General features: G+C 44.9%; 1 protein-coding gene across 9 annotated transcripts in view; it reads right to left on the reverse strand.

The window, feature by feature from the left end:
* Window positions 1-13,963, reverse strand: part of MARK3 (microtubule affinity regulating kinase 3) — a 131,370-nt gene that overhangs the window by 84,131 nt on the left and 33,276 nt on the right. For all 9 annotated transcript variants that reach the window (XM_060261298.1, XM_060261296.1, XM_060261306.1 and 6 more), the window contains one exon: window positions 4,666-4,719. In XM_060261298.1, coding sequence (XP_060117281.1) covers window positions 4,666-4,719 — 54 coding nt within the window. The remainder of the gene's footprint in view (window positions 1-4,665; window positions 4,720-13,963) is intronic.

Genomic DNA, 13,963 nt, shown 5'->3' on the forward strand with positions numbered 1-13,963 from the left:
ACAAAACAACAGTCTGGTTACTTGTGGGCATCTGCCTTGGGGATCCATGGAGAGCAGAGGTCCATCAGTGGCTATTAGCCACGGCGTTTTGTTGGAACTCTCTGTCTGGAGCAGTGATGCTCTGTATTCTTGGTGCTTGGGAGGGGCTCTAGTGTCCTGGCCCCACTGGTGGACCTCCTGATGGCGCCTGGTTTTTTTCTGGCCACTGTGTGACACAGAGTGTTGGACTGGATGGGCCATTGGCCTGATCCAACATGGCTTCTCTTACGTTCTTATGGGATTCAGCCTTGGACTCCTTGACAGAGGCAGTTTGAGAAATTAAATGGACTTTTGAGTTTGTGGTGGCATTCAAGGAAGAACAGAGAATTTACTGGGAGAAGGTATACCTATTTAGCAATCTGCCTCATCTGTTTGCAAGATCAGCAGTAGCTGGCCACTGAAGGAGCAAGGTAATGCTCATTATAAAAGATTCCGGAACTTCTTTGGGATTTTACAATATACAAGGAACAAGGGGTGTGGGATTTCAGGGTCCAGAACTGGTACATTTTCAGAGATGCCTAAACTGAAGAATGTCAAATTGTTCAGGATTTTTGTTTCTTGAAGCACTGAGTCTGTATTGGTTTGAGGCTAACTCAGTCTTCAGGTTATCTTAGAAGATGTTAGCAGAATGACCCGTCCAATAAAACCTCTGTTATCCAGAATTTTTGTTAACTGGTGCTCTGCCCAGAAGGCTAGCTGTTTCCCCTTGGTCTCTGTACCCCTGAACTTTCAGACACACACGTGCCCCCACTTCTGCCTCTCCAGCAGGCCAGCTTAAGGTTTCCAGCCATTGCTGGGCTTCTGACCACCAGAGGCTGCCAGCTGGCATCCTCCTCAGGTGCCTCCTTCTCCTTCAGTCTGCCTTGAGCTGTTGGGAGACAGCTCTGCCAGAAAGCTCCCAGACAATTGGCTTGTTTGCCTGCTAGGTGTTGAAGCTGGGGAGGGGGGGATTCCTGCCAGGTATGGGTGTTGTTGCCATGACATTTCCAGTAGGGTGGGGTTTGGTCACAACAAATTGCATTGGGCACAGCAACAATCTATATCCAGCACAATTGATGAATTGGTAGTCCCTATTCCCCAGGAGCACCAGATAAAGCTTTTACTGTAGTTTCATAAGGATCCATTACACGAGATGAGCACAGTTTCCTCCATAAGTTCCAAGAGGTAATATCTGTGACCGTATTTATGCTGATCATGTTCTTCTAGTCTGAGCTTGATTCCATTGACTGTTTTCAACTTCAATTGACATTTTTCAGATATGCAATTCCCGTATGCTCTTACTTAAGGAATACATTTCAGAAGCTGTTAGAAAAAATGCATTTCCTACTTTTACAGATGTTGGTTCGTTCTAAAATAATCCGACTACTCTGTTTTGTGATGAAGTCTTACAGTTCAGCTTTATCTAGCTCCATTTCCTTACGGTACTCCATCATCCCTACATCTTTAACTTGCATATGTAACTGCTTGAAAATGTCTGGATTTGGGAAACCTTCAGCTCAGCCACAATTTGTCATAACATTTTCATTCAGACATTTCTTCAACAAGCCAGGACTCTAAACCAGCGGTCCCCAACCTTTTTGGCACCAGAGACCAGTTTTGTGGAAGGCAATTTTTCCATGGACCGGGGGCAGGGGGGATGGTTTTGGGATGATACAACTGTGCACTTTATTTTGGTGTGGTGGTTAAGTGTGTGGCCTCTTATCTGGGAGAACCGAGTTTGATTCCCCACTCCTCCACTTGCAGCTGCTGGAATGGTCTTGGGTCAGTCATAGCTCCGGCAGAGTTGTCCTTGAAAGGGTACATGTGAACATGAACATATGAAGCTGCCTTATACTGAATCAGACCCTCTTTGGTCCATCACAGTCAGTATTGTCTACTCAGACCGGCAGCGGCTCTCCAGGGTCTCAAGGTGAGGTTTTTCACGCCTATTTGCCTGGACCCTTTTTAGTTGGAGATGCCAGGGACTGAACCTGGGACCTGCTGCTTACCAAGCAGATGCTCTACCATTGAGCCACCGTCCCTCCTCTTCTGGTAGCTTCTGGGGAGAGCTCTCTCAGCTCCACCCACCTCACAGGGTGTCTGTTGTGGGGGAGGAAGTTGAAGGAGATTGTGAGCCACTCTAAGATTCAGAGTGGAGGGCAGGATATAAATCTAATGTATTATTATTATTATTATTACTACTACTACTACATTGTAATGTATAATGAAATAAGTATACAACTCATGGCCTGGTTGCTAACAGGCCACGGACTGGTACCAGTCCACAGTCCAGGGGTTGGGGACACCTACTCTAAACTATGCTTTAGAACCTTGGTTTGTGGGCAAGAAACCAACTCCAATTTGCTGAAGCACCTGAATGCAGATACCCCAACAAACTTGCAACTGAAGATTGCCTGGTTCAGGAAAATGTCTATTAATCTTGGTTCCATATGAAGCCACTTCATAAAGGAGGGAAGAGCATATAAGACCAAGAATAAGCCAGGCTCATTCTCATCAAGATCTAGAGTAGAGTTTGCTTGTTTGTTCAAGTAAAGGCTCACATGATAAATCAGAGTGTAAGATTCAGACCTTTTTTTGAGCAGGAACGCAGTTCTGGATGGCTTGGCATCAGGGTTGTGGCCTAATATGCAAATAAGTTCCTGCTAGGCTTTTTTACCCAAAAAAGCCCTGTGTGAACAATGGTGACATCTGGGGGTGTGGACTAATATGTAAATGAGTTCCTGCTGGACTTTTTTTTTACAAAAAAAAAGCCCGGGTAAGATTAAATGATTACTTTCTACTCTTCTGTGTAAAACGTAAAACTCTACAGCACTGTGGGTTGGATCCCATGGCCATCTCCTCTTGGGCAAGATAAAACCCAAGAAAGTCATTGAAAAAAGCCCTTGCGCTAAGTCCCCTTGCCTGTATTCCATAGTGTGTTTCTGCTTGTGCAAGACACTGTGCAAGACACATCCTGGCATTTCATCCCCTAGACAATAACCTCCTTCAATCAAATCATATCATACATTTGGACAGTAATGACTGCATCAAAGGGCCTTTTTGCAACATTGACCGGAAATAAAAAATCAGCACTGTGGTTTCTCACAGTAACTCCTGGACATTGCCTTCCACTCAACTAGATTATGTAAATTTTTTCTTCTGCTAATGTATGGGTGAGATCCAACTCACCTCTGCTGCTACATTATATTTTAGGTGTTAAATGCACACTGAATTGGCAAAAGTGGAATCCCACCTGGAAATATTTTTATAGTTCTTTGATCACAAGCTAAGAAAATTTTTCATTACCACATTGATTAATGAGGCACATGAAGCTCAGGGAGTATAGCTGAGACAGGGAGAGGGTAAGGTTGGATGCCTGGTCGTAAAAAGGCTTTTCAAGAATACAAAGTCTGATTCCTAGGAAGTGCAAAACCTTATAATCCTCTGTAAAGCTCCATTTTGCTCTCACATCCTTTCAAGTTACGCAGGGCTCCAGATGGCTGGCAGTCTCTCAATCATTCCCTTGATTATTTTCTAAAAGCTGCTCTTAACACAGGAGGAGACACAGCAATTCTGATTTAAACACAGCTATACTGTCCTCACAAGTGCAGTTCTCAACTAGCCAGCCACTGTTTCAACAGCAGGGTAGAGGGGAACAGTCTATAGCAGAGGTCCTCAAGGTGGGGTCCGTGGGCATCGCAACACCTTTTTCGCTAAGTGTTTTTTAGGAAGTGGGTGGGGCCAGGTAGGGCTTTTGCCCAGCAAGGCTTCTGATTGGCTGTGCAGATTTTTTTTTAATGTTGTTTTGGCAGCAGCTGCCACCACAGTACAAGGATCTGCACTGTGTTACTGTGATTAACCTGTGGCAATCATTTTCTGGTTGGCCTTGCCTTCTACAGCAGCCATTTCACTGCTGCGCCTACCATACTGAGTCAGGATTCTAAATGCGTCCGCAGGCTCAAAAAGGTTGGAGACCCCTGGTCTACAATATTTAAAAACAACGTTTGCTTAAGAAAAGTGCAGAACAAGAATTTCATAGAGCGGAGCGACAAGACTGGCAATGCAGCCAGGGTGCTGCTGAACAGCTGATTAAGCGGGAGGGGAGGATGAGCAATTCCCAGCAGTGGGCAGGAGGGCAGAGCAATTTCCCTTCCTCTACTAATTTTTCCTCTTGTCAGGATTTCAAACATTTCTCTCCTGCACCTTAGGGGAAAGCAGCTGAAGGTAGAAGATCACAAGGAAAAGCACTGGGAGGGGAAAGGGTTAAGCTCTCAGATACTTTTCAGTTGTTTCGTTGCAATTTGAGTTCTCCAATCTGCTGCTAAGCTGCCCACATGACAAAACTGTGGAAGACACTTGGGTATTTTATTCGGTTTATGCTGCAGTTCAAAGTAATAAAATAAGACTCACAAATATTGTGTTTCAGCCCTTTTGTAGACGCTGCATTCTGTTTCTAGTTCAAATCTGGATTTTTCCCCAATGGCACCTCATGATGCTCAACCCCAACACATCCATTAAGGAAGTGCACTCTCCCCAATATAAGTCATCCACTGTTTCAATACACCCCAACACAACTGACAGAAGAGAAGACAATCAGGCAAAGTGAACTAGCAAACCTGGATGAATGAACAACTGAAATAGACCCACCTTCTGTAGACTAGTCGGATTCAACTGAGTTTTGTCAATTATTTTTATTGCAACCTAGTGAGGAAAAAGAAGTGTTCAATTAATATGAGTTTCAGGAAACGGTTTGGTCAAGTAACAAAACGGAGGACAGAGCAAGCACTTAAAAACACAAGAGTTAGGTATGACCTGTAGAATTAGAATGCATGACAACAACCACCTCTGGCAACCTTGGAAACTAAAAAAATATATTGTGTATTACCAGATTCACAAAAGAGCAACACTTGTTATAATCAAAACTGCTTTTAGCACTGCAATTCTACATCCACAAGAGTTACTACCAAGGCTTTTTTTTTGTAGCAGGAACTCCTCTGCATATTAGGCCACGCCCCCCTTGATGCAGCCAATCCTCTAAGAGCTTACAGGGCTCTTCTTACAGGGCCTACTGTAAGCTCTTGGAGGATTGGCTACATCAGGGATGAGTAGCCTAATATGCAAAGGAGTTCCTGCTACAAAAAAAGCCCTGGTTACCACAGGTGAATTTCGTCCTAACAAGTTAAAGGTTCTACACCTTCATGTCACTCAAGGCTAACCAACAACTTAATATGCAAATGACCAGCACCTGAGAAAACACAGACACTGCTGAGAAACCAAATATTGGAATTGGCCACACAAAAAATGGGACTGCGGAATAACTATGGGTCTACCCCATTAATGAAATTTGAAATAGGTTCACGCTCTCAAAGTTAGATGTAAAACTATTAAGCGTATGAGAAAGAGACAGCACAGCCTCTGCAGAAGAGAAGGCAACATTGGCATGTGCCCTGATGGCTCCTTCTGCACTGTGGAAGGGAGGGCAAATTGACATGGGTGATTCCTGCCCGTCCATCCATCAAGGGTTCCTGTCTCCTGGGCAGAATCACCCACTCTCATCAGTGTGGTAACTCCCAGAACAGTATATTTCCTTAAATACATTTTCCTAGAAGTAAATCCCACTGAATAGGCCTAAGTAAGATTTTGAGTGGACTTCCCTCAATGGAAGCTTCAGCATTCAGTGCTGTGTTAGTGGAGAATGAATGAATGAAATGGAGTGGAATAGGTGGAAAGGTTTAAAGGATGCCAGATGGCCAAGCGGACATTAGAGAATCTGTTTGCTCTGCTCCTCCCCTCTGGAACCTCAAGAACTTGGGCACAGTGACTCAGGTCTGACTCAAAGAGGTTCACAACTAGGTTGCAGAAGCATTTCACAATCTGTAAGAATATCTCCATCTTGATAGACCACTTGTTGTTCACCTGTTGTCTCCATAGCCAGTTCCACTAGCACATTTTGCTGTCCCAAGTGTTCTGATACAGGCTTAAGGTTCCATTCTGAATAACACATGATTTGTGCTATCTCTGTGTGCGGGCTCGAAGACTTGGATCCACCCTACTTGTTTGTGTAGGCTTTCAACAAGACACTGTGTGTTCTTATTTAGACATGGCTGTTCCTGATCACATCCCAGGACCTGACTACAGCCAGTCTGATTGCTCTGATCTCAGGAAGGTTGATCCTCATTTTCCTCTCTACACTGTTGCAGGTCCCTTGTACAGGTCTTCCCTGACAGGTCCCCACAACCTCTAAGGCACACATCTGTAAACACTTGGATTATGATGGACTTTATTTATTCCTTACCCTTGGCCAGATTGGATCATGGGATCCACCATGCATGGCTCTGTCAAAGAGAGAAAGTAAGAACTGAGGGAATGTGTGTCTTCTGATGAATCTGCAGTTGGCAAGGTCTCAGGAACCACTGCAAAGGACAGAAGGGAAGTCTTGCCAGAGTCACTCATGATGATGACCTGGAATTTTATCACCTGTCTTGCCATGCCTGAGATTTTCTGGATCTTCTCCGGCAGGCACAGCCTGTTTACAGGGAAATCTACTGTGATTCCCAAGTGGTGTTATCTACTGTGATGGAATTAGATTGCTCTTGGCTGAATGAATTAAGGAATCCATGCTGGGCTAGGCAATGAGTGGTGTACAGAATGTCTGCAGGTGCTTATATCAGGTTTGGAGATCTGATCAATAGGTTATCCAGGAGTGGATTCCATGATGATGGAGAAGAGCTACCGAGGTCATCATCATTTTGAAGAATACCCTTGGGACTGGAACTAGATAGAACTGTAGGACTTCAAATGTATTTACTTATTTACTTTGGACTTATACCCCGCCCTCTCCACAAGTGGACTCAGGTAGCAAATTGGTAGCATATCTTGTTGTAGGCAAATCTCAGGAACCTGTGATGAGATGGAAGGATGGGAATGTGGAGATATGCCACAGGGAGGTCCATGGAAGCCATGACATCTTGTGGATGAAGCACTTCCATGACAGATCTGTGTGTCTCCATCCTAAAGTGCTTGTGGACCATGAATATGTTAAATACTTTAAAGCTAGAATTGTTCACCTGTCCCAGCCCCCAGTGAAGAAAACTGAGTAAATCCTGATGACGCTTCAGTCAGGAACCTGTTCTGACAAATAGCTTCCATAGTCAGCAGGTTTTCTCCCTCTGTTTGGATTTTAAAGATAGGAGAACCTGTCTGGGTGGAAACATTTCAATTTTTTTGCATACCCCGTTTTTATTATGTCCATTACCCATGGGCCCATGTTGACTGATTCCACTAGGGAAGTGAGATAATCTTCCTCCAACTTGTGAGGATCTGGTGCCATGTCCTTTTATTGGGGCTTATTTCCTTTATCAGAATTAAAGAGTTGATGTTGGTGGGGCGGGGTTTAAACACAGACACATCCTTAACTATTCTCCTGTCTGTCTGATCAAGTTGGGGGTGTCTTTAGTAACCCCTGAAGCACAACAGAGTATGCTGGCTTTGAAAGGAATGTGAAGGGTTCTACCTTCTGTCCTTTTCCTTCTATGCAATAAGCATGACTTCCTTCTTCCTTCTTCTACCAAGGATATCATCATGTCTTCAAAGAGTTTATTACTCTGAATTTGAAAATATGCTAATAGTTGCTGGAATGGTAATCAGCCTGCCAAGCTCTGAGCCACGGGCTTCTACATGCCCCTACGGCCACCGCTGTAGCTCAGCAGGACCACAATAGTGTGTCTATAGCGGCATTGGCCATAAATATGATTATGTTCTAAGGTGCCTACTGGTGCCTTCCCTGGTCTTTTTGTTATCTTCCACAGTCAGCTGAACTAGCTCCCTAGTCCCACAATGGAAGCCCTTGCAAACGTAGATGGTGTGGTTGATGCTCTAATTGCAAGGGCTGAAGCCTCATGGGATTTTCTGAGAGTGTAATATGCTCACACAGACCCCAGAAAGGAAAGCTACAGTGGGAGTATCTACTAATGGAACCTGTAAGCGATCCATAGTATGGTTAGGCAAAGAACAATACTTTTTTTGGTCGCTAAACCCAAACTGTTTATTAGAAAGGGGGTTTGCCCAGTCCTCTTTCATCTGGCTCTCAAAGAATTATGGGAACCACACTACTTTTTCATGCACTATACAATCGGGGGGTGGGGGGGAAGATTTCTTGTTCCCTTTGGATTTGGCTTTAGTATTGATCTCTTCTTCCCCAGCTTCTGGTGGCTAGTGCCTTGACTAATAGAAGAGGATGATGATATTGGAGTTATATCCTGCCCTATACTCTGAATCTCAGAATATTAGAGCAATCACAATCTCCTTTACATAAGAGAATTCATGTTGGATCAGGACAATGGCCCATCCAGTCCAACATTCTGTTTCACACAGTGGCCAAAAACCCCAGGTGCCATCAGGAGGTCCATCAGTGCAGTGGGGCCAGGACGCTAGAAGCCCTCACACTAGTTTTAGCTCCTCTGCCCCGCCCCCAGGACAACTCCTACGAGAGCTGTGGCTAACCCAAGACCATTCCAGCAGCTGCAAGTGGAGGAGTGAGAATGAAACGCGGTTCTCCCAGATACGAGTCCACACATTTAACCATTACACCAAACTGGTGTACTATGGATCTCTTACAGCTTCCACTAGTAGATACTGCTGTTGTAGCTTTCCCCTCTGGGGCCTTGGTTACTAAAGATGAAGAAGAACTTAACCGCTACACCAGTAATAGCCCCTGAGAGTCCTCTTCGTTAAAGAGACATTACGGTTGCTCTGGCACTATTGTCTCCTCCTCAGATATTTCCCCTTCCTTCCTTATTGGAAGAACTGTTTAACTCCTCTGAGTCCCAGAGAGGGGTGGCTGGGTTGCCTTGAGAAGGGTGGAGTATGTGCACTGCTATTTTTTTTGTGTTGCCTTCCCTCTCAGAGCAGGAATTTCCACAACACCAACCTTTGGTACTTCCTTTGAGACTCCTAACAAGCATAAGAATGATCTCTTTGAACCAAGACTTCACCCGTTGGTTGCTAAGATCCTCTTCCATTAATTGAGGAATAATCTTTCCATGGAAGGAGTTATTTTCACAAGAAGAAAACTCCTCCCTCAGGATCCAACCCAATAGCTTTCAGCTTCCTCAAAGCTTTTGATAAAGCCCTCAACAAAGGTTCCTGACAGAATCTAGAAATCACAGTGTTAAGAGGACGGGTCCTTTTAAGGATTAGGAAGCAGAATGTAAATAGAGATAAGGTTATCATTGGGACTCAACAGGCATGGCCAACTCCTGTCACTGCCTCCCAGACTTGCTGAGCCAACAAAGGAATCAAAGATGAGTCCTTGAGATGCTGGTAACATTGCTGAAGCTTGACTTGTTTTGGGCACATCTGGCCAACTACAACCTATGTCTGCCCCCCATCTCCATTTTGTTTGCTGGCACACCAACACCTTCACAGGTAGGTGTTGCACTTTCCCCCAATACTTGGGCAAAGAAGGGTACCCAGCTGGCAAACTCTTAGCTTGATTTACCAAGGCTTTCCATGCTCTGACTGGTGGAGATCTTTATCACAAAGAGCATTTTTTTAAAACTTATGTAACAAGACCTGAAGTAGTACTGGCCACTTCAGTCAGAATAATTCCCATTTTTAAAAAAAGTTTTAAAAGCAATCATAAATGTTAATTCTAACAGGAAGTTTAATGCAAGATAAATATTTTGAATTGTTTTAAAATGTAAAAGCACAATATAAATCTAAGTAATAAAGACCAGTGGGAACCCACAAAGACTTATTTTCTCCTTTCTCCACTATTTCCTCTTTCCTGAAAGCCCCTATAGTCGCGCCCCTTTTCCAGTTTCCTTTTAGGGTTGCCAACTTCCAGGTGGGGACTGGAGATCTTCTGGAATCACAACAGATCTCCCAGCTACAATGATCAGTTCCCCTCAGGGTTGCCAGATCAAGGTTAGGAAAGCCCTGGAGACTTGGGGGCGGAGCCTTGGGACAGTGAGGTTTGAAGAGGGGAGGGACCTCAGGAGGGGTATAATATCATAGACACCACCCTCCAAATTCATTTATATATTAAATTTACCGAACTGCCCTTGCCGGTGGAACCAGGCTCATGGCCATGCACAACACAGCCATATAAAAGTCATATAAAACATCAAATTATTCAAATAAGACAACAAAATCATAATAATCTAATTCATTACTTATCTTCATTGACTACAGATGATGCTAAGATCCTAACAGTGATGCTATTCCATGGGGAAAGACAGGGGATGGGAGTGCCAAGGCAGAACCGCTGCTGTCCTCAACCAAACGCCTGGCAGAACATCTCTGCCTTGCACGCCTTAGAGAACTGTAAAATGTCCCACAGGGCGCAGATGCTATTTGGCAGAGAGGTTCTGCCAGAGGTTGGAGCCAGGGCAGGGAAGGGCTTAGCTTTGGTCGAGGACAGCCGGATGTCTCGCAGGCTGGAGATCACCAATAAGTTCTGGCCTTCTGAACATAACGCTCTTCTGGGGGTATACCAGCAGAGGCAGTCCTGGAGGTAACACAGGCCCCTAACCATTAACGGCCTTAAAGTTCTGAACCATAACCTTGAATAGGATCCGGTACTCCACTGGAAGCCAATGCAGCTCACGCAGCACCGGATGGGTACATGCTGTGCAAGGCTTCCCCATAAGGACCCGTGTTACTGCATTTTGCACCAGTTGGAATTCCTGGGTCACACTCAAGGGTTTACGAGTTACAGTAATCCAATCTGGAGGTGATCATGCATGGATTACAGTGCCTAGATCAGCGTGGGAGGGGTAGGGGTAAGGCAACTGGCCTGGCACAGATAATAAAACACCAGAGTCTAGCAACATTTGTCATCTGGGCCTCCACTGTTAAGGAGGCATACAGGATCACACCCAGACTCCTGATGGTAGGTGCCAGTCTCAAGGGACTATCATCAAGGGTTGACAGTTGGCACCCCAACCAGTCTCTCTGGTCCAGTCACAGGATCTCCTTCTTAGAAGGATTCAGTCTTTGCCAACTCTGTTTTAACCATCCCACCACAGCCTCCAATCCATCTGCCAATTTTGGGAGGAACAGTATCTGACCAGCCACTCATTAACAGATAAAGCTGGCTATAATCAGCATGGTGTCAACATCTATATGCTCCTCCTTGCCCAGAGATATGGGCTGGGTTGCCATCAGCACGCAGATGACACCCAGCTCTATCTACTGATGGACTGTCGGTCTGCCTGTATCCCAGAAAATCTGGATCTGGCGTTGAAGGCTATGACAGGGTGGCTTAGGCGGAACTGACTGAAGCTGACAAAGAAAGAGGTCCTTTGCCTGAGCTGTGGCGGCCCAGGAAGGGAAATCTCCCTACCAGCTTTTGATGATGGACCACTTACAATGGCACCCAAGGTCAAAAGCTTGGGGGTATTGCTGGAGCCTTCATTGACAACGGAGGCCCAGATAGCAGCCACTGCCAAATCCGCCTTTTTCCATCTTAGGTAGGTAAGGCAGTTGGTCCCTTTCCTTGACCGTGGCGACCTGGCAACTGTGATCCATGCTACGGTCACCTCAAGATTGGACTACTGTAATGCCCTCTACAAGGGGCTGCCCCTGTTGTGAATCCGGAAACTGCAGCTGGTGCAGAATGCAGCAACCAGGCTGTTATTGGGGCTCTCCATGTGGGAGCACATACAGCCTGGGCTGTGAGAGCTGCACTGGCTGCCGATAGTGTACTAGATTCGCTACAAGGTGCTGGTTATTACCGTTAAAGCTCTATATGGCCAAGGACCTGCTTACTTTAGGGACCATCTCTCCCCATATGTACCTCAGAGGGTACTTAGATCGGGAACACAGAATCTGTTACTGATCCCTGGGCTGAGGGAGGCAAGATTGAAGACCATGAGAGAAAGAGCCTTCTCGATAGCAACCTCCCAGAAGAAGTAAGAGCCTTGCGGGACCTTCCCCAGTTCCGCAAGGCTTTGTTCAACTTGCCTTCAACTGAGATATGAGGATACCTAAAGAGGGCTGAATACACTGGGAACAACACTAGCACCAAACTGCTTTTAATGTTTTTAATTGTTCACTGTTTAATCTGTTTAACCTTTTTAACTGTTAAGAGTTCAGAATTGTAAATGTTTTTGTTGTTGTGAGCCGCCCTCAGTCTGCTTCGGTGGGGAGGGTGGGATATAAATCCAATAAAATAAATAAATTAAAATACTGATGGCACTCCAGCCCAAACCTCCATACCAGCTGAGCAAGGGGGGATGTATAAAGATGTGATCTCCGAATTGACCTGATCTCTGTCATCTGGAGAACATTTTAAATTTTGGGTGATCTCCAGCCCAACCTGGAAGCTAGTTCCCCTGGAGGAAATGGCTGCTTTGGAGGGTAGAGTCTATGGTATTACACCTCTCTAAGGTCCCTCCCCTCTTCAAACCTCACTCTCCCCAGGCTTTCCCCCCCCCCAAAAAAAAGATTTCTAGGAATTTTCTAACCTCTTTGCCTCCTCTTGGCAATCCCCATATCCTCTCCCTGACTTCTCCTTTCCTTCTCAACCATTCACCAACCTACCTTTTATCTGCCTACCACCTTCAGCTATATTTATTCTTTATTTACTTCATTTATACCCCACCTTTCTCCACAGTGGGGACCAAAGAAGCTTACACTATCCCATTCTCCATTTTATCCTCACAAAAACCCCATGAAGCCAGTTAGGCTGAAAATATGTCATTGGTCCAAAATCACCCAAGAGAGCTTCCACAGCAAGCTGGTTCTCCCAGGTCCTTCTCTGAGGCTGTAATCACTATACCACGCTAGTTTTCATATTATGGCTACTGTTGAACAGCAGCAAGAAGCTAGGCCCAGTTGAATCACACAAATCAGGTGGTATCAGGTCACCCAGTGGTTGCTGGCCCCACTGGTGGATCTTCTAATGGCACCTGGGTTTTAGCCACTGTGTGACACAGAGTGTTGGACAAGATGGGCCACTGGTCTGATCCTATATGGCTTCTCTTATGTTCTTATGCCGCCAGGCCTTGTATCCCCAACTTCCACATGGAGCCTAAAGATCTCCTTGAATCACAACTGAACTTCAGGTGACAGATTCCCCTGGAGAAAATAACTACTTTGGAGGGTGGACTCTATGGCAGGGGTGATAAACATGCAGTCTGGGGGCCGAATCAGGGCCTTGGAGGGCTTCTATCAGGCCCCCGAGCAACTGGTTGTCATCTGCTTCCTTTTCCCTGTCTCTTGCTTCCTTCTGCGTAATAGCTTGCTTTGCAAGGCCTGCTCAATCACACAGGAGCTACAGAGCAAAACATCTATTTTCTCCATTGGCTGAGGGAGGAAGGGGGGGAGGCAGAGCTTATTTTTCCAGGCTTGCTCACAGCAGAGCTAGTGAGCCAAGCCTCCCTTCTATTGGCTGAGGCTCCTCCCCCCAGTCCCCTGGGGAAGGAAGGAAAGAGCCAGAACTTCCTTTGCCCAGTTCCCCGGAACCCATGAGAGAAATACAAAGAAAGCACCTTTAAGACCAATCAGTGCTAACATTTTAACCATGTTTTAAGTATATATATATATATATATATATATATATATATAAAAAATATATATATTATATACATATATACATATACATACATATACATATATATATATATATATATATATATATATATATATATATATATATATATATATATATATATATATATATATATATATATATATATATATATATATTTGTGTTTGTCTGTGTCCTTTATAAAGTTTATATCTGTTACCTAATCTGAAGTAAGTACACACATGGCCCAGTCCAACCTGACATGGCCTGGTCCAACAAGGTCTCATTTATGTCAGATCTGGCCCTCATAATAAATGAGTTCGACACCCCTGCTCTATGGCATTATTTTTTTAAAAAATTTGATTTATATCCCACCCTCCCCGCCGAGGCAGGCTTAGGGCAGCTGAGGTC

Source organism: Heteronotia binoei, chromosome 21, assembly GCF_032191835.1.
Source record: "Heteronotia binoei isolate CCM8104 ecotype False Entrance Well chromosome 21, APGP_CSIRO_Hbin_v1, whole genome shotgun sequence".
Lineage (NCBI taxonomy): Eukaryota > Metazoa > Chordata > Lepidosauria > Squamata > Gekkonidae > Heteronotia > Heteronotia binoei.